This window comes from Ochotona curzoniae, unplaced genomic scaffold, assembly GCF_017591425.1.
Source record: "Ochotona curzoniae isolate NIBS_2020 unplaced genomic scaffold, NIBS_Ocur_1.0 scaffold_3890, whole genome shotgun sequence".
In the NCBI taxonomy this organism is placed as follows: Eukaryota; Metazoa; Chordata; class Mammalia; order Lagomorpha; family Ochotonidae; genus Ochotona; species Ochotona curzoniae.
This window is the reverse complement of record NW_024467115.1, coordinates 14,889,289-14,911,054: the sequence shown is the minus strand read 5'-3', so window position 1 is coordinate 14,911,054 and position 21,766 is coordinate 14,889,289. Positions and strand designations below refer to the sequence as shown.

At 38.2% G+C, this 21,766-nt stretch overlaps 1 protein-coding gene across 8 annotated transcripts in view; it reads right to left on the bottom strand.

Annotated features, from left to right (window-relative positions):
• Positions 1–2,074: 2,074 nt before the first annotated feature.
• Positions 2,075–21,766, bottom strand: part of EYA4 (EYA transcriptional coactivator and phosphatase 4) — a 260,900-nt gene continuing 241,208 nt past the window's right edge. For 4 of the 8 annotated variants that reach the window (XM_040965425.1, XM_040965422.1, XM_040965426.1 and 1 more), the window contains 7 exons: positions 19,309–19,398; positions 14,228–14,286; positions 13,960–14,120; positions 10,573–10,687; positions 9,072–9,193; positions 7,049–7,149; positions 2,779–2,859 (listed from right to left, as the gene is read on the bottom strand). In XM_040965425.1, coding sequence (XP_040821359.1) covers positions 2,779–2,859; positions 7,049–7,149; positions 9,072–9,193; positions 10,573–10,687; positions 13,960–14,120; positions 14,228–14,286; positions 19,309–19,398 — 729 coding nt within the window. Of the gene's footprint in view, positions 2,860–7,048; positions 7,150–7,188; positions 7,290–9,071; positions 9,194–10,572; positions 10,688–13,959; positions 14,121–14,227; positions 14,287–19,308; positions 19,399–21,766 lie in introns of all 8 variants that reach the window. The other 4 variants (XM_040965421.1, XM_040965424.1, XM_040965420.1 and 1 more) reach the window with 4 other exon arrangements.

The following is a 21,766-nucleotide window of genomic DNA, read 5'->3' as shown; positions in this document are numbered from 1 at the left end:
TTGGTGCACAAACTTTATGATCTTAAAATACCTTTTGCCTCTGAATTTGACTTACACAGGATTTCATGGTGTCATAATCATAATCATGTAGCCAGGCCAACTACTTTATTGCTAAATTACCTGATCTGGATATTTTCAAGGTGCAATACTAGGTAGTTATTTTTCCCAGGTTGCAGATATAGTAGTCAAAAACTCATTTTAGTTACAGAACATTTTTCAAACTACTTTATAATAAGGCACAATATTCTATGTGTATATAGGGTATGGAAATTGCCAAGAGGGAAGGTATTTTGTTTGTTGGTTTATTTTTTTGTTTTTCAGAATGGAAGGGGAGAGGATGTTCTGTTCCAAAGCTGGGAAAGAAAGGGTTCTATCTGAGCATGCTCGGGGTCATGGGACCCGGTGGTAATGTTGGCCTGTGATTCTGCACCACTGTTCTGCCAGATAAGCTTCTCTTGAAGCTCGCATATAGCTTTTATGTTGACAATCTCTTCTAAATACATACCCAGAAATGAAAGCAGTTGTGTGTGTGTGTGAGAGAGAGCACACTTTGAGTGGAACCATCAGCCAACTCTCTGTTCTTTGAGGAAAGTTGCTGCACCTACAGGATTAGCAGCATAGGCTTTGCTTATCTGATAAGAAAAAGAATTGAAAATTTAGATGTCATGCCACAGGTTTATTGTTGACTGAAACTAGCAATAAAATAAATTTTGTGTTTTCACAGAACAGAGTATTGAAGGATTTCATGAAAATACAATTAAGTACTGATAAGTAATTAGTTAATGCTTTAAATTGCTACGTTCAAGTTGGGGGCCAGCAGAAGTAGATCATTTGTTGTTGCTGTCAGAAGTATTCCACTCTTAATTTGCCTGCAATAGTATTTGGGGCAGAGGTAGTCAGAAGCTACCATACTTAAAGAGCAAGTGTGATCGGATGCAAAATTAAGATCTTAATATCTTTCTGTCCAAAGTAAGCATGGGCTTAGGATTCAGTCAAGAAATACAGGTTTACAGCTGATAAAATAAACTCATATTTCCAAAGTGAACATTGGGGTTTTGAACAAAGCACAGCTCTCTCCGGAGCATCAACTGATGAATCATCCCGCAGCATACCCTCCTTGGGGGCACTGACTGGTAGCAGTGCTCCATGATCCACAGTGATGACATTTTAAACAAAGACTGCAGGTGCAGACATCACTGAAACTTCTAGATCTTGAAGTATGAAATTCCTATAAGGGAAGTCACATCATAGAAAATGACAGAAGAACCTGTATCATGTTCCCAACATGGGCTACACACCAAGGGAAAAAAATAACATGCAAGCACAAGATGACAGGTTCTCCTTACCATGAATGCAGTCCATTGTGGAATTACAGTACAGGCAAAAGTGAGCATCTACAAGTTTGAAATGGAGATGGTCTGGATAAATGTGTTATAATGAAGTGCCAGAAACTGTTTTACTGCTGTCATGTCAAGAGTCCACTCACTTGATAATTGAATTTATGATGATCGTGAAGGTAAAGTTTTTATGTACTCTTGTCTTACAAGCGAATTGGGGCATCCACCTTCTACTGCTGATGGCATTTTTTTTTTTTTTTTGTGACGGCACTGGGAAAACACACTTAGCCTTATTTCAAGCCATGCTCATGAAATATTCTAAAATTGTGGATGACAATTGCTTATGATCAGTATGATAATCAGTATGATAAATTTCCTCTACGCAAACCTAAATATGTCAAAAAGTCTCAAATTTCAAACAGTGCAAGTTGTTGTGAACATGGCTCTTAGCTTTCCAGTAAAACTTCAGAAAGGGACACTAGAGACTTCAACATACACTTCCCTTTCGATGTGAAGGTCCCACAGTCTTCCCCAAACCTTACGCTTATGATTGGATGCACAAATTGATGCCTCATACAATTACTGGAATTATTAAGAACCCAAATAAAACACGGCTTTATTATTGTTGTTTTCTTATTGGAACAAATGTTCAGTTTCTTGCTGATGCTATTATTAGATGTTGATAGCTTGAGTCTTAAATTTGGTCATGATTAAATGATCACAAAGGTTTTGGGTTGTCACCTACAGAGATTTTTAACCAAAGTTACATTGTAACACACAAACATTGTCTTGTCTTTAAGGCACAACATATCAGGATGAACATTCTGTTTGCCCAACTTAAAAAAGAGACATATCCCCATTCCCCATCCCAGTGCCCTCCCTAACAAATGAAAGAAAAATTGCATCCACTTTCAAAGTCAGCTGTTAATAAAGTCACAGTAAATTATTTCCATCAATAATTTACACAAATTACAGGTCTGGATAGGACAGTCCTTTATACAGTCTGAGTGCATCCCAATTCAGATTTTCTGGGCTAGGTAGGCTAAAGTCAGATTCAAACCTCAGGGCTGAGAAGATCTCCCATGGTGAGGAATGTTGCTGATCACCTTGTCCGACGCAGTGTGGAAGCTGCTGCTCTTCAGCGGTAGAGTTCTTTGCTAAAGCTGTCAATTCCAGTTAGGACTCAATTTGTCCCAGCAACCACCACAACTTTTTTTTTTTTAATTAAAGTGTTGTAAATATAAGACCATTGTTTCCTTTCTGTAGCACTACAGTTTAATTCCATTCAGCACTCTGAATTCTTCATTCTGGAATTTTCATCCCACATATGATATCATCCTTTTAAGACATTTTATATGTGTAGAGCCAGAGGCACTGAATCACACATAAAAATTCAGTGTACTTGAAATATAAAAAGGGGGTCTCCAGTTAGAGAACACAGTTACAAATACTCTAGTTCCAGTGCTTGATGCAGAGCCAAGAGGTCTGAATGACTTGATATCCTCCAAAAGGGCATGTTGTGCTGTGTGGCGGGATGGGAGAGAGAGGGGAAGAGGGAGGAATGGAGAGAAATCATAACCATCATCTCAGTGACGCAGCAGCACACGCTCTCCACCCACGGTCAGGGATGATGGCATCTGAAGACTTGCAGCATCAGTACGGCATAAAAATGACAGAGAAATAGATCTGAACTGTATTTTAATGAATAGAAAAGTAAATATTGGAATTCCCTAGGCAGTTTTCTATTTATTTTGGAATGTGTATAATCATCAACCTCAGCATCTGGGAAGGCACAGAGACACAGAAATTCTACTCGGCAGATGGGAAGCAAGTTTTCATCAGTATGACATTCATAAAGGTCAATGTCTCAGAATAAAATAAGAAGATACACTTCCTAAGACAAGGCCACGTAGGAGCGGAAGGAAACCCCTTCCTCTGTGAAGCATAATGTGAAGTTGGATCATATAATATAGAGCAAACCATGGAGATGATAAGTTTCTTCCGGGTCTTGCATAAATAATAACTTAAACCAGTAGACCTGACTTGATGGATTTCAATGCTATGGAGTTGAATATACACTAGCACTTTAAAACATGTAGATACCATCTCTCAGGGAACAAAAATGGAGCCCTGTAGAGCAGGAAATCCTAGATATTTCAATGGTTTGTAGTGCTCCGAAGTTAAACTAGTGTAGTGTATGAGTGTGTAATATCATAGAAAGAGTGGTTGGGAAGTAAAGGAGCTAAAAAGACCCCATTGAATATGATAATAAACAAATCCAAGAGTCTATTGTGCTGTGGCAACTGACAAAACAAAAGCATTTATATAAGTCTGAGTTGATGACATATTCTGGAATATTTTTGTATGGAGTATGCATTCATATACACATGGAAACATCTTTCCTTGTGAAATATGGAAATGCCATTTATTTAGAAAATGAAGCATTCTCAGGAATAATTGTAACTATATAAATTTCTGCTGCCCAACATGGAATCTTCTTGCCACTGTGGCGACTGGGTACTTGAAATGTATTAGCCCCATGAATTCAAAGTCTCAAACGAAATGAAAAATGCAGACACTGCATCAATATATTTTATATTGATTAGGTGTTAAGACAATGCTATTATAGACATATTGGCTTAACTAAAATTTATTAAAATTAATATAATCCAGCTCATAATGTGGATTTGAGAAAATTTTAAATTACATATAGAGTTTACATTTTATGTTTCTATAGGAGAGAAAAATTATTCTCATAGAAATTTCTGTGTGTAAACTCGATATTTATTCTTAATATTTTTCAAATAATATATGTTGAAAGTCAAATGAAAGCACAGAAATTCACCTAGCAGTAGCATTTTTTAAAATCAGCTCAGATCTATTTACAGTAACAAAACAACGCTTAATTTTTCTGCACATGCAATTACTGCTACATCCAAAGAAAAGCATGCATTCTGGGTACTAGAGGAACCAACCACCTATGGTTCAAAATAGAATTATAAGCCTTCACCATCACCAAACCATGACTACACATACAACCATTTGGACAAAAGCATTCTATCTGAGATTCTCAGCCATTTGGAGTCATGCCTTTTTCTCCTGAAGTTTAGTTTTAAAGCAGCAAGCAGCTATCTCACTGTGGATAACTGGGCAGACTTGACAAGTTTTCATTTTCAAGAACATATACTGTTTTTGGTTTAGAAAAGTGAATTTTTGTAATCTTGACCTAGAAATACAAGAATTTCACATAGGCTAAAAGATAGGACTTCAGATACATACAATTATGGTGGCAATACAAAGAAAAATATTAAAACATGGACTCAGGACATTGAAAAACTCCAGAAGATATCTCAATTGTCCGAGACTGGAAGTACTTCAAGCAGAGGTCAGCAAGGTAAGGCATACTTGTTGAGTCTGCAGCCCTGACCTCTCACATGGAATGTCCTTGGGGCCAGTTTGCTGTCTTGGGTCTTTGACTTGACTAATTAAGACCAGGTTCTCTGTGGGAGGCAGAGCCTATACAGCCTCCTGGCATGGAAAAGCACAGGGAATTTCCAGAAGGGGTGCCAACCCTTTCACCAAAACTTCTCAAGTAGAAGTACTTTCTATTTTGCCTGATTATAACTGATTATAATAAACATCAATCGTTTCATTTCTCTATTATGATTATGAACTTTTTAAATGAAACTGTTTACACTTTTTTTTCTCTGAAAATAAGTATAAGATGAACGCTGCAGCATATGCACAGGTGTAAAGAAGGCTTTCATTAGACAATAATTTCAATTGTCCTGGCATGGGATAGAAGGCTTAGCAGTTAAACGATCTGGCTTACAGTTAAATGATCACTTTGGATAGCTTAATTTAGAATACTTGGTTCCAGTCCCAACTTCACCTTGATATAACTTCCTGCTAATGCACACCCTGAGATTCAGCAGGTGGTTCAGGTACATAGCTTCCTTCCACCCACACGGGCGTTAGGATACAATTCTGGGCTTCTGGCTTTGGCCTGCAGCAGCTATAACATTTGTGGACATTTGGGGAGTAAAAAAGTAGAGTTCTCTCTCTGTTTTTCAAATAAAGGGACAATAAAATAACCAAAAAAAAAAAAAGAAAGAATTCTCAGAGGATGGGCATTTGGCCCTATGGTTAAGAAGCTAGCTATGTCATCAGAGCTAGCTATGTCATCAGAGCTAGCTATGTCAATACTCAATAACCAGTCTGGCGTACTACTTTGGTCCCACTAATGCTGATCTGGAGAGGCACTGGTAATGAACCAAGTATATGGATTCTTGCAACCCATGTGGGAGACCTGAATTCAATTCTTGAATCCTGGCTTCAGTTCCCAGCAAGGGCTAATACGGACAATTAAGAATCAATCAGTAAACGGGAATTCTCTCTTTCTTTCTGTGTCTGTGCTTCTCAAAACAAGTAAGTAAGTAAATAGAGACAAAAATTAGAATGTCCTCAGGATAATAAAGATTATATTCTTTCTAAGTAAAATAATGTATAAACTGACATGTCATCGTTTAAACATGCTAATTCAGGGTTGGGTTCTGTGGTGTAGCTGGCTAAATCACTTCTTGGGATTCTTGGTACATCTACCATCCTAGGAACTCCTGTTACTCCTTTTCCAATCCAGCTTCCTGTTAACATCCTTGGAGTCAACAGATGATAGCTCAAGTGCACTCACAGGAGACCTGGATGCAGTCCGTGGCTAGGTCTGGCCTACCCCAACCCTGTCTTTCAAGTAGCTAAAAACTATTAATAAATCAGTATTTAAATACTAATTCATTATTTCATCTTTCCTAGATACTACCACCTTTATCTTGCTACACAATATTTTTGATGTCATTCAGTGAAGGAAAAAGCTCTTCATGTTGTGTTGACTGTCTAATATCATAGACCATTCAATGGGTTTTACTTGCTTTGGTTTCTGTCTCTTCGCTTTGAAATGTGGGCCAGATGATGACTTACTCAAATACCTAGTCTGAATATATTCGGAGGCAGTTCTTTGTTTCCAATCAAGGAGCAATAACAGACTGAAACAGATAATGTTTTCTAGAAGGGAAGAGACATACTTGCCTCTGTGTCGGCTCGGAAGGATGTCAACAATCCCTGATTCCAACAGCCACCAGTATAACTTCTCACAATGGCTTTGCTCTTTGCGAATTAAATTTCCCCTCAGTGCCTATCATCACAGAGCACACCTACAACTACACACTCAGAAGAAGGACCGTATGTCAGAGGGAGTCTTGAGCCACTCACTTGCCTTTTCTATGGAGCTCATTAATCTTCATTTTCTTGTTAAATTGTATGTACTTAAAAATGTTTCTCTGTCCCTATTGTCTTGCAGACCTTTGGGCAATCTATGCTTGTGTGCACTCTGTATGCATACACACTTCCATGTGCATATGGACACAGCCATACACATAAATGTAGTTACTGTATATGCCTACTTTATACACACACTCAATATGCCCAAAGAAACATCGCACAATTGTCCTGATTTTCCGATCAAATTTCAGGCAAAAAAATGCTAGACTCCAAATGGTTTACATGAACGTAAGTATTGACCCTCTCATGCTTCCACAGATTCGCATCTATAAATCTAAATCATTTGTAAAGCTGATGCTGGGCCAAACTACTACTGGAATGCAAACAAGAAGGCTTGCATTAAAAGTATCACACCAACATTGTTCGAGACAGGTTACCTTTTTTGCTGCCTGTTCTTCTTCTACACCATCCCCAATTACAACATATACTACTTTTCTGCCAAACCTTTGCATTATTCGTTCAAAGCAACTTTCTTTTCCTGGAAGATAAATGAGATAAAAGTTCAGAGTGAAGTTACCTGGTTAGCGGCATGCTCCTCATCCCGGCCATCTCCAATCACAACATAAGTTATGTTAGTGCCAAATCTGGACACTATACGCTCAAAACAGCTTTCCTTGCCTGAAAAATAATGCACTGCTTATTCTTCCAGCCACAGCATTCACGAACCTAAAGATTCATATAGTGTTAAGTTAATTTCTCTCAAACATCATTTAAACTGGCTTACAAATCCGGGTTTATGAAACCAGCACACATGTTTGAACAGCATCCGTCTCAGGATGGATTATTAAAGAAATGTGCCTCACACTCCAAAAACACCAGTGAGGTTAAGTGCTTGACCTAGAGAAAATGTTATTATGATTTATTCCACCAGAAGAGCATAAGAACAACTGCACAGACAGCTTAACACTTTAATTCCGAAAATTATTTTCGGCTAACTTATTTTAAGCAATACAGTCACTTGGAGATATTACGAAGGAACCCTGGAAGTTCATCTCTAAGGAACTACTAAGACGTGCCTCTTCTTTGACAAACATTGTCTTTGCTGAAGTAAATCGGAGCTATTATGGTTAGATTAATTAAACTAACAGTGTGATCCAATTTGGTCACAGCATGTAACGTAAAATGCACTGATTTCCCACAATTACACTAGGAGAATATGGTTATGGAATTATTGTTTGATTTTTATTGCCAGAATTTTCGTGGCCCCCCTTTTCCTGTTAAGCTGACAGTTTAAAATATCACAGAATATTAACTTAAAGGGGGGGGAGTGTTTTTTCTCACCTTGCATATGGGGAGTAACGTGGCTCAGAACAAATATGGTACTTTGTAGAAGAAACATATGTTCTGTTATAAAATAATTTGTCTAAAAGTAAAATCACAGGGTATTTAGAAACCCTGCTAGCATAAAGATACATAGTTATCTAAAACATGTCTAGTATTAGCAGCTCAGCTCTGAATTGGGGTTCTTGTGACAACATGGAATTTACTTTGTGAAAGCTTGGCTCTTGTTAACTGTGCTCCTGTAACAGCTGCCATGGGGGCCTGCCTCTGCTACAGCGTCAGACCTCCGCACTGGCCAGGGCAGGTTATTTTTGGTGGGGGATTTTAGGATTTTGAACTCCTCTTGTCAAGGTGCCAAAGCCTATGTTTGTTGACCTTCAGGGCGCATTACACAACTCATTTATTTTCCCTGGCATTTCCTTGACAGACAGTGGACTACATGAGCAGTTTTAACTCTTTCAAGATGGCGGAATATGAGGTGGCTGTGTTTTCAACTTCTTCTTGGAAGTTACAGACTGCAAATGGCACTTAAAGCAAGAGATGGCTCCATAGATGTCATCTTACTAAATAATGTTGTTTTTCTGGTGACTGTTAAACGTTTTTGGAAATATGGGATTTCTAGCCACACAGGAGCTCACAGACTTGAAATTAAGTTTTTCTGATTTATGAAGTCCTTATTTTTCTGGAAGTTTTTGCTTCACACCAGTTTAATCCATGTGAGTTTCCTCTCTAATGTCAAAATAGCACTTTAACGTTAGACCTTAATTACTATATATGTAAGAGCACAACACTACAGTCTACATGAACTAAACCAGCAATTGCTATGGCTGGTGTTACGGTATGTTATTGAAATAACACATGCTTTATAAAATATGTAGAATGAGTCAGAATTACATAGATACTGAGTGTAGAATTTCACTCAAACAGATCTCAGAACAGATGCACACGTACAATGAGTTGCAGGAATGTCGTTGCATGGCCCTTATAGGCCTCTGATATATATTCCAATAGCCCAACTGATTAAAAAAAAAAAAGGAATCAAGAATAAACTCATTTTAAGAAAAACCATTCTTGCATGGATAAGAGCATATTCCTTACGGATTTAAGTCACTTTCTTACCTATTTTTGTTGCACTGTAAATATTCTCGATGGGGAAAGCACCTCCTAAGCTATAGAGTAGAACCTTTGCAAGAGCGGGGATCAGCTGGGTTGTTGTCACCAAGACATTTACACAGTTACTCCTAAAACGAAGAGAAAGCAGAAATCTATTATCCAACAACAGATAAGTTCAAATAGTGTGAATCGAAATTTGTCTTTGTGGTTTCTTTCAACAGTCGAGAGTTATCGCCTATCAATACACAGACATCTCTAAATACTGGCCGATGACTAAAACCAAAATGTCTAAAGTTATAATTTGTGAAAACAACATGCTATTCAAAGTAATACACAAATAAATGTTATAAAAGTATTAAATAAAGCACAAGTTGTTCTGAGTGTAGAAACATGATTTTGATACAAAGTCTCACCTCTCACCTTATGTGAATTGTTATATTATTTATAAATGACATATATTTATAACAAAAAAATTGCAAAAAGCCTTCAAATGTAAAGAAGAAAATCCAAAGCCTCTATTATGATTTATCTCTATTTCTGCATCTATTGCCGGTGTTTCTTTACATTTACGTTTATTTTTTTCCATTAGGGTCATAGTTATTATATTCCACTTTACTGTCAACTTTTTTCATATCACACCCACTCATTTATGTCATATTATCTATTTTACTCTCCATCTCCCAACAAGATATCAGGTGTTGCAAATTTCTATTCAATTCATCATAGTAAGTTTTGGAGACTTAGATGGCTTTTGATTTCTCAGTGTTATAAATAATACCACTTAATATTTTCCCACATCTTTAATATACCTGCACTATATTCGTTGAAAAAGAATTGAGGTCACAGGTGACTTGATTCTGCTAAAGGCTCTGGTTTACGTCTCAACAAAGTATTTGCCTCTTTTAACTATCCAGGCATTTAGTGAAAACCACTAACGGTAACACACATGCATACTTTTATGAATTCCATAGCTTGGCACTATGCAAGGAGTCCTGGTTTCTTTTTCCTCACCTCCTTTTCTTATACTGTTTTCCTCCTGCGTAACACACATTCCTGTCATTGTTTAACAAGACAGTATTTTACTCTCCAGTTAAAAAAAAAGGAAAAAAAAAAAAAAAACCACGTTTCCCAAGAGCTTCCTCTTGCTTCTCTGACCCATGTGGCTGATGTGCATTCTCTACTGCGCTCCCCAATGCTTAAAGCACTCACTGTTGGCATAAACGGTGCAGTTTTATTATTGAGAGAGCTTTCTGTGGGAAGTATCAGGAGTTAGGAGAACGGATGGGTGGAGAGAGATGATCTGATGATTTGGAGAAGCACCATTCCTCTTCCTGTCCTCTCTCTCTCTCTCTCTCACACACACACACACTGAGAGTTCGCGGACTCTGAGCTGTTACGTCTCTTCAAACTTAAACCTAGCCTCCGGATTACCATCTTGATATATATGGTGCTAACAGAAGTACACCTTCAAAATAATAAGCATGGAAAGGAAAACCCTTGCACTTACCTAGTACTAATAATTGAAAGAGACTTCAGTGCATTCGTTAGCCAGGAATCTGTCAGACCTTCAATCTCTGCCCTTAACTGCAGCCATGCATCCCTCTTGGCGGGGCCCAGAAGTCCTGTGGCACCAAAAAGTAAGGCCGAATCAGCAGAGGAATATTTTTCAGGGACATTCAGCTTAGTGACCCTTCCATCTAGAATACATCAGTTTTGAATGTCTACGTTAGCAATGAAGAGGCTGCTGTTGGGCCGTAGCTGGTAAAGCTGCTGCCTGTGGCACTGACCCTCCCGATCGGTGCCAGTTCAAGTCCTATCCAGCTCACTAACAATACACCTGATCAACAGCAAGGGATGGCCCATGGCCTTTCATCTCAGCAAGGAAGTGGGAAGACCCTAAAGACACTGCGGCTCTTGGCTTTGGCCTGGCCCAGCCTGGCTGTTGCTGCCTTTCAGGTAATGAATCTCCCTTTCTCTATATAACTCTGCCATTAAAATAAATGAAAGAAACAGAGATTTTTAACAACATAAATCCTTTATGCAATAATTGATAATTCATTCATTCACTCATGGGATGAGTATTTGTGAAACCACCTCTAGATACGAGGTTTTAGGCTAGACACTAAGGATGCAAGACAGCAGGTGCACTCAGACTTGGCCCTCATTGGATGGAGAACCTGACGCACTGGAGACCACTGCCCTGAAGAGCCTGGAAAATCCTCAGTCCTGAGCTGCATCCAAGGCAACCATGGGTCAGGCTGGAAGGACCCACGGAGCTCTCCCAATGTGGTGACATCACAACTATTGTGGCTCTCTGAAAATATGTGGTTTCCTTTTTTTTTTTCACAATCTTATCTACCTGGAAATAGCAACAGAACAGGCTCTTAGCCCAGGAGTTCAGATACCCGGGTCTCCTGGGGGAGTGCCTGGGTTCAGTTCCCACCTCCAGCTCCTGCCCATGCAGATCCTGCAAGACAGCAGGTGATGGCTGAGGTATCTGGATTCCTGTCACTCATGAGAGAGACCTGGAGTAAGTTCCAACTTCCTCCTTCTTCCCCTGGCTGTTCTGGGTATTTGAACCAGTAGATGGGTTTCTCAAATAAATTTTTAATTTTTTTAAATTAAAAAGTAACACTGGAATTATGCATAGCTATTAGAATATTTCTAATATTACCAGTAATACTGGTTAGTCACTAGTAGCTGCACTAGTATAAGGCGAGAAGATCAGAAAAGATGAGCGAAGTAGGCATGTTAATGTTCATTTAAAGTGATTAAGCCCTTGCTTTTGTTGTTAAACAAAAGATAATCTAAGTCCATGGAAAACAAATACTTTCATTTAAATTTTACTTCAAAATATTGGAAGCACTTATACAGGTGAGTGAAGTGCACATTTTTTAAAAAATTTTAGTTTATTTGGGATTGCCCCCCAAACTCCCACTCCCCCGACAGATTTTCCCCATCTTGCTGCAATAGTATAGTGCTTCAAAAGGAGTCATGATTCCATCAGTCTCTTATTTAAGTGTGCCCCGACATTGCTGGTACAGACAGTCCGGCATGCTATTGTCTACACATTTCCAACAGTTTCAACTTTTAATCCAAATTTATCATTTCTAGCGAGTCTCCCTACCCTCATTCCAGTAAAGAGGCATTCATGTATGATTAAAAAATGAACTCTTAAGGTTCTGGTTTAAACATTTAAGGGATAAGATTTTTTATAGCAACCTTGTTAATTTCAAAATAGTTTTATAATACACTAACAGTGGAGAATAATGGCATATCCTAAATGATAAAAATCAATCGCAGGGGCTGGTATTGTGGCATAAGAGTAAAGGGATACAAGCATTGCTAGTGACAGCAGCATCCCGCATGGGCGCTGGTTCAGGACCCAGCTGCTCCACTTCGCATCCTGCTCCCTGCTGATGCCACTGCGAAGGCATTGAAAGATGGCCCAAGCACTTGGGTCCCTGTCCCTCTTATGGGAGACCTGGAAGAAGCTCACAGCATGTGGCTTCATTCTGGCCCAGTCTCAGTTTTGGGGAGGAAACCAGTGGATGAAAGATCTTCGGCTCATCTCTTGCTTTATTTCTGTAAATCTGCTTCTCAAATAAATTAAAAAAAAAGTCTTCAAAAGTTTCAATTTTACAGAGGCATATTTATTTTAAGGTTAAATGTGTTATCTTCAGTGGCTTCTTAACTAGAAAATGTGTTTATTTGATTCTTATAAAAGTGTCTGTACTGAGCACTGGAGTGAACTGGCACATTAGAAACTTTTCCCCCTAGAATACTGAGCAAGTAAGCAATTCATTGTGCCCAATTTCCTACTGGGACCTGAAGGCATCCCTGTCTAAGCCCTCTGCTATTATGACATCATGATTATCTTCAGTTCTGCCTACATTATCTTGCGGCCAGTGAGTAGCGGCTGAGAACTGAGAATACATTATGGGTTTCAGAGGTGATCGGACATAATTCCATGTTCATGGCAATGTGCATGGGTGTACATGATATATTTATGGGATATACGTGATCCTTTTATTTATTACAGCATGTGAATTACATGTGAATACATCTATCTACAGAAGGTACACATCTACTTAGGTCTTAATCATTTCTTTTTTTCATTCTGTTTTATGCTACTCTGTCACCCTTCTTTTAAAAAAAATGAAAAATGAAAAGAGGAAAGAACCTGAAGCTCAGGAGGCCAACCTTCCATGACCTCACAAGCTACGGGAGGAGTCCTGTTGCCGTAAAGGTGACCGTACCGACAGGGGTCACCAAGCTTTACTGCGTCCAGAAGCGCGTTCAAGGCTATAGTTGGGGTGGCACGGGTTTCTGTATCACCACAGCATATACAGATGTGTACAAAATCATCTGGATATTAGCCAAAGAGTATCAGAACTTGTAAAAGTCACCATAACCACACTTAAAACTCTACGTGACAAAGTTATGGTTCCAGCTAAAGTGTAATTTTTAACAAGATTCAATACCCTCGTGGAACAACTTTGAAATTGCAGTTCACGTTAGTATCTGCTATGATTCCAGGGCAGGAATGCTTGTTAATGACTCTGGGATCTCGTTTTTAGAAAGCTCTTCCTCCCACTGCCTCATCCAGTCCCTTTGCCTGACTTTCTCGATAATGTTCCGTGCACAGACTCATGCTGTGAACAGAATTCCCTGTCTAAATCTTAGCTATACAACTGGGCACAAAGTTTCACAAAGAATGCTTCATTTTGCAGTCAATTCTTCCCACAACCAGTTCTCAGAAACTTCACATTCTGGCTTTTGCTCGTGTATTTGAACAGGAGGATGAGGGCAAACATGAAACTACAGCTTAAAGTCTCCCTACACCCTATTCTTTGTTTGATGAAAAGAAAAGGCCATAGCCATACACACATACCTCCGACATTATTCTTGTAGGTGTTATATAATTCTTTTACTCTTCTGTAACGAAAAGCCAACTTCCTCATCCAGTCAACTCCTCCTCTTACACCTGTTGGCAAACAAAGGTTTGCACTACTTGCAGCTGCATGGAAGCCATCAGTTGCAAAACTGTAGGTACTGCAACACCCAAAATACATTAAAAAGAAATAAAAGAAATAATTACATGTGCAAAATTCCATAGCTGAATTTCTGTAGGAAACAGCATACTGAAAGGCGTAACTTACCTTAAGTCTTGTCCATTATCGTCTGATGAAACATCATCTATATGAACTTGATCACATTCCTGTTGAAAATATTAGAAGCAGTTAGTCTTTTTTTTTTTCAAATAATGCTTATCATCCCGTTTTTTCCTTCTTCCAGTTGATCTGATGAAGGCCAGTAGGTGGCAGCATTTACCCATCATTTTCCACTCCATTGGCACTTTATGCTGGGCCTTGGCGCCATTCCTAGGCAATAAACTAAATCCATGAACGCGTCATAAAAAAGGGTTTGTAAATGTATTACAGTGGGGAGTAATTAAAAGAAAAACTATTTTAATCTTAGAATTAAATTGATAAATTCTCTTTTGAATCTTTCAAATCATATGAATTCTTTTTCTCTAATATCTGCTGTGCGGACTTAAGCATTGCCATTATTTGCTTACTTATCTATCATTTCATTTATTTATGTTATTATTGATTGATTGATTATTGCAGTGGGTCTGGGCCAGGGTGTCCTGGGAGACTTCCACGACTTCCTGCACTTTGCTAGACCAAATCTAGCAGGAAAGAAGCATGCTGGTGTACTTTTAAGAATCCCATCTATTCTCACCGAGGAAAGAAACTAATCACAGGACATTTTCTTTTTTGAAGTTTTTAAATTGTGAAATCTAGAAGAAAAATGAACATTTATACCTATCTCAAACATACCAGAAATTCCATGGAAAATAACTGCTAAGTAAGCATATATATCCACATGAAAATTGGTAATGCATTGGCCCAGACTTATATAACAACTTCTAGATAAGGACTCAATTATTTTTGCTATTCTAAGAGTTTTCATAAGACCTTAAATAATGAGAAAAAATCCAGTGAAATAGTATTTGCGCTGAAGGTGGAGTCTGGTTGCGGTTATTTAAAATACTCAGTTCTGCACCCAATGTGGTAAACTAGTGGCTAAAGCTCTCATCACCTTACAAGTATTAGGATCCCATGTGGGCACTGGCTCATGTCCCAGCTGCTCCAGTTCCCATCTGGCTCCCTGCTTGTGGCCTGGGAAAGCAGTCGAGGATGGCGCAATGCCCTAGGACCCTGCACCTACGTGGGAGACCCAGAAGAGGCTCCAGGTTCCTGGCTTTGGATTGGCCACTTGGAAGATCTTCCTCTCCTCCTCTCTGTATATCTGACTTTCCAATAAAAATAAACAAATCTTTTAAAATATTCAATTTTCAGAATAGCAAACGCATGATGATTTAGAATGGATGCACTGAATTAAAATAGCCTCAAAATAAGTACGACTGAGCCCTTTGTGCTTCTTTCGTTTCCCTTTCTTTGTTCATTCTGATTGTGAGTGTGTGTGCGGTGCTCACCATTCAAACACTAGCAGCTATTAAAAGAAAGCAATGGAAGATATCACAGCTGGAAGACAGCTGGAAATTACCCCTTGAACATAGAGGGACAAAGGTAGTTTTAGATAGTAGCAGTATTTCTTAGAAACATTAACATTCTTGGGAAGGTATAAACTGAGGCCCTACTGGAGTGGAAATGATAGGAAAGTCACCATTACCTGACATGCGCAATCTTCATGTAAACATATTCCACGTCTCTCTTTCACAGTAAATTAATACTATTGAAAAGGGTGAGGAGTCTTGTAACTCTGAGAATCAGATGTTATACTGTCTTTCATAGTTTCATATGCTAATTGATCGAGAACATTAATGCACAGGACCAATTTGTACATAGATAAGTTGTACATTTATTTTTCACTCCTGAGGACCACAGTAGATCAGACATCCTGGACCACGAGCTGTGTATTTGAAGTGATGTTTGATGTTTTTCCAAATCTAACTTCTCTTTAAATTTATGCCTAGTTAGCTATGCCTGTTGACTCTGGACACCCGCCTGAGGACTAAATCCAGTTAAAGAAACTTGAACTTCAATTACTTACATTTTTAGGAAAAGCTAAATAATTATTTTTCTTTTAGTTTTTACTCTGAGACCTTTGCAAGAATCATCTGAGCAAAACCTGAAATACTAAAAACATTGTCCGTCGTGCTTCGGCATGAACACATTTTGGTAGAACATCTCAAGTATTTGAAATCATTCTGATACAAATCTGAAATGCTTTAATTTTGTCTTACAAGGTGACCACGACGTTGTCACTGATATTTATCGGTTATTCCCCACACCACTCTTTTCTCACTTTTGTGACCCCAAAGTCCCTTGTGCCTTTTTCCCTGGAAGTTATTCTAACTGAAATAACACGTTATTCAAACAGAACATTCTCTTAGCAGGAGCAACGTTTGCCTTCTCTGCAGCTGGCCAGGAGGCAGCGAAGTGTCTGCTATCTGTTAAGAAATAACGTGGGAAGCAGCTGCTGCAGTGTCTGCTAAAGGAGTTCGGCCTCAAATGAGACTTTTAGGTTTAAAAAACAGGAGATTAAGCATACAAGGAGAAAAAAAACATCATAAGCTAGTGATGGAGACACTCTATTAAGCAATTTTTTTCTCAGCAGCAGAAAAAGACTTCATTTCAGCTGATAATCGGTAGCAATAAGAGCTTTATCCGAGTGAAAAACTGTGAGAATAAAGCTGATTTTTCCAAGTCAGTTGCACACAGACAAGATGCAGGGAACTACACTGAAGGATCTTGAACATTGTGATACGGATTTCATTAATGAGTGCCTATTTGTTGCAATTAAATAAATAATCTAGAAATATGTATATAGTTATTTAAAATATGGAGATAGTGAAAGAGACAGATGGACAAAGTCCTTCCGTCCACTCGTTTCCCTTCCCAGATGACCACTATGGCTGCGCTGGATCAAGCCACAGCTCTGAGCTGACAAACACATCCCGACCACCCGTTTGGATGGCAGGGGCCCAGCATCTGCATCGGCAGGAACCAGCCTGAGACAGCAAACCCAGGCACTCTGACCAATCAGCGGTCTACCCGCCATCTTAACTGTTAGGCTCCAAAACAGCCTTCCACAGTGCTAAAGCCTTGAGCTTCCTTGCATGCTTCATCCGGGTGTGCGTATCTGAGGGTCCAGTCGGTGTGATGTAGGCACTGTATGTTATTTCATTGACTTACTTTGTTGAATAGTCATGTTTGAGGGTTTGAGTTAAATGCCATGTTATCACATTATAAAGCCCAACTAAAAGGCTACAATCAGAGAGGAGAAAATCAACACAATACTTTTTCAGGTAGCATTTCTGCCCCAGATGCTGCTCCGAGTTTAAATGGACATTCATTGTATTATCTAATCCAAAACAACAAGTCTTAGAGCACCAATCATGATCATGTTTTTGATAAACCAATATTGATTTTAAACTTGCTAAAGGTATTTATAAATTCATTAAATGCTATTTTCAGCTTCTCACTTTAGTGTTTTTAATAGTAAATTTATTCCATCTGGCTTCAAACATGCCAATAAAATGCTAACAGTACATTATTTAATTTATTTTAGTAAAAATTCAATCAGATAAAATAAACACAATAAAATCTAGATACAGTCACATAAAGTTACTTTTCTCTTTGTTCCTGAAAAGACTTTTAGACACATCTCTGGACGGAGGTTTACCCATGTCAACAAATAGAAAAATGAATCTAAAATGTTACCACTATGAATAAAACAATTCAAGTTCCAAACAGGCTAAAATGTGTTTTTGATTAACAGGTATATATAAATTCATTCTGTACATTGAACAATAAAAAGTAGTAGGATTGGTTTAAATCATGTTTTAGAGAGGTGACTATTTTCATTGTCTAGGAAAAATTGTCTAGGAAACCTGATATTTCAAATATTCCATGAAAGGAAAAACTAGAACTTTGTTTAAATTGACATTGATTGTATTATCCAGTAAAAAGGCATGGACTTATTGCACAGACAGCAGCAACAGAACGCTGCCGCATGGCGTACTGTCAGCACACGGATCTGTAAGACATCCTGAATTGTTCACCAACTGTTCATGCTTACTCTCGTGTTTCAGCTATGACTAAAATATTTAAGAGATTTTGTCAATTTTAAAAACTTACTTAGGTCACTCAGTAACTTGACTTTTTTTCCCTTCACTTTTGGGTTGAAGAGGCTGGAGCCAGGTAATCCCAGTGCTATCACTTAGCCAGCAGGGAAGCCTGGACATCGTTTTTATGTAGTGAACTTCACAGTTTTTGCCCCAGTAATGCATAAATATATTAAATCCCAAGCATTGTTTAAGGTCCAACATAAAATGCCAAGAACAAGATCGAATTTCATAATAATTATTTTACTCTCTACTTGTTCCATAAATCACAGACAAATCATTTCATTTTTAAATCAATTTAAAAATATAATTTCAAAAGAAAGAGATCTTTCTAGTTCAGAATAGTTTTGCTTATCCAGGAGCTGAGTTCTTTAGTTACTTCAAATTCTAGTGTCTGCTTGTCTAATAACTCGGGTCATTAGCCCGCAAGTTAATAACTATTGGTACTTATGTTCAGGCTCTGAGAATAGTTTCCACTTAGCTAATTATATGTCTTCTTGGTTTCCATTTACGATCTCTATTACCAATTAATGTTGGAATTTTTTTTTAAAAAAATGTAAGAGGAAATTAATACATTCAAACCCATCAGATGTGTTACATAAAAAGTCCTAGGATTAGTTCATCCAGAGGAAGGAAGTGAGGAATGACAATGCTGCTTAAAGAGCCGTACTGTCTGCAACATTTATTCATGCTATCACAATGAATAGTACTGTTACTGGTAAATATTGTCTACAGAATAACTTAAATAGCCACCTGGTGGCTAGTAATCTGGAAAAGCTAATTCTAACTCCCAAGGCACAACCTGAGTTGTGACTGGGACATAGGACTGACGGACAGGAGTGAACAGTAAGTTCCATGCTCTCTATTGCAGTTTGTTCTAAATATCTGCTGGTACAGATCTATTGCAGAGGGGCATGGTTTAGCTTCCCGTTTGTAGTTGTAAATACAACCTTTTCACAGGAAGTTTAAGGACTTTGGGAGCTATATTTCTTTTTATTTTTTTGAGGTGATCTGCTTATATACAAAAACCATTAAAAAGTCTTACATATGAATGTAAGTATTCTTACCCTATATAATTCTTACCTCTAAGTCATTAAAAAACAAATGTGTATCAGCAAGATTAAAAATCATTTCCTCCATGCGGAGTCCAAGGGTTACAGCCATTGGAGGATCCTGAAAGCAAAAATGCACAGGTGATGTAATATTTCCTCAGTTGTGGATATTATTAAAGGCATTTGAAGTACGTATTGTTGTGAAAAGTAGAAGATGATGATTATGGATTTTAACACAGCATTGAAAATATTTCCTGATCTTTCCAGAAGCATGTCTTCCCACAGAGTTGAGATACACTGAATTAGCAAATATACCTCTGACTCTATGGGATTCAAACACTTGTAACGAGCAGGATCCATTTTTACACAAAGCCTTATTCCCAAGAGAGAAGACCGCCGGTTCATATGGCACAGTCACATACATTCATGAAAGATAGGAAACTGGAGAACTTAGCACACTTTCTAAGAAGAAAAGTCCCTTTCTTATGATTGGTGTCCATCAGAATTACTAAATGGAGATAAATAGCTGAATGCATGTGTGTAGGTCCCAAGCATGGGATGTTCCCTTGGGTGGTGTAAGAGCTGGAAGAGGATTTGTACAACCACTGCCTGATTTGATTTATGGGGTAGTAGGACTCCATACACAGATATGTATGTATAATTTGGCCTAATCTACATGAGGTCTTAAAAAAAAAACCCTGGGAACAAAACACTGTGATAGTGCCGTGCATAAAATTTGAAACTTTTGCACTGCAATAAATGTAACATTTGATTCCAATTTCCATGGACTTCTAGAAATATTCTCATACTGACAAAGGTTGAAAAGCATGGGTGGAGCATAACTGAAAAATATTAACTCGGTCTGTATCATCCAGAAAACATATGTTTTGAGAAGTGTGATGATAATAAAAGGGTTTAGAAGGACTCAACGTGACTTAATTTTTGTTTACAGAAACAAAGCTATTAAACAGCAGCAAAAAGCTAAGAATCAAGACCAGAGCTATTCTATTACCATGATTAACTGCAGCTGAAGGCCTGGCATCAAGAAATACAACACGAAAAGTAAGGGGACTTCAGAGATTCGAATAGAGAAGTCATTTTTTTTTTTTCAAAAATATTGTGCTTAAAATGACCAAAGTTGGAATGATCTTTAAAGAAGAGTTGCTACAGGTGTGACTCAGGAGATAAGGAAAAGCAAAATCTTGGAATGGATAAATCCTCAGAATTTGAGACCAGATGGATGTTAGAAATGAAAAGAATATGCTTGTGAATAAAGCTGACAAGCCCAGAATGATACTATTGGTTTTGGCTGAGAAGTTGTTTTGGAAGACCTCAGAGTGTGATTTGGGTTGAGTGGCTGGGCCAGGAGCCAAACTGGAGGGATTTGAGAGGAGAGAACTGAAATTGTGCTTTCAACATTCTAATAAATGGCATTTCAAGAAATGTGTTTGAACTTGAGAAAATGTAATGGTAACTTTTCTTCCATGTATGATAAAAACACACAATGAGGTCAGGCCAAGGAGACTTCACCTACATCTGAGAGCTGATTCCATCTGCAGATAGAAGCCCTTTCTCATTCCGCATCTATACTGCACCAACTTACTTTACTGCTGCATTTCCTTCCATAATGCTTCAAGAGGAAACCCTGGAGTATAAACATATTTGAAGTGGCAGCCTGTACTCTGTTGCCATGAAAATCTAGAGAACAGGACATACATGCCCAAAGAGAAATCGAGTGGTATTCAGTCATTGAGAGTTTTAGAACTCAACTGATATTTGATGTAAGAGAAAATGGATTCACAATAATAACACCACGTCAAATTTCAATATAACTCTCTGTTTGCCTGGCCTCCTGAGAGGCATCATGGATGCAATAGCTAGAACATTTCATGTGTTAAAAATGTATGTTGGTTATGCACATACTGGGTGGTTTTCTGGTACTGTGTTCTGCAGTCAACTGGACTCTGCTGACCAATCTTCTCTACTGCAGTGACAGGACAATTTGGGGTAATGGATACAAAGATAAACTAAATTATGATTTATCCAATAAACATGCACTAAAAATCAAAAATATTAAATTCCCATTATGTGTATCATGGAATTTCAGAATTTAAAAGCATTTCTTTCTTCTGTTTCTTTCAAATTTAAGGTTCTTTTTTTTTTTTACTGATCATTTTGTATTTGTTGAATGAAAAATCTCTGAAGGCTGAATCAAGTTTTTGATACAGACAGATTTTATTTGAAAGAGCAACAGAGAGAAGGGAAGTTGGGGAGAGACAGAGAATGATGGGTGTTCCTTCCGCTGGCTCATTTTCTAAATGGTTACAACAATCAGAGCTGGATCAAATCTAGGAACCAGCAACTCCATCCCAATCGCTAACATGGGTCGCAGGGGTCCAAGTACTTGTAGAGACCTGAATCAGAGTAGAGAAACCAGATCTCAAGCCGCGCTCCAGTAGGAGATGCTAATGTCACAAACGGTAGCTTAA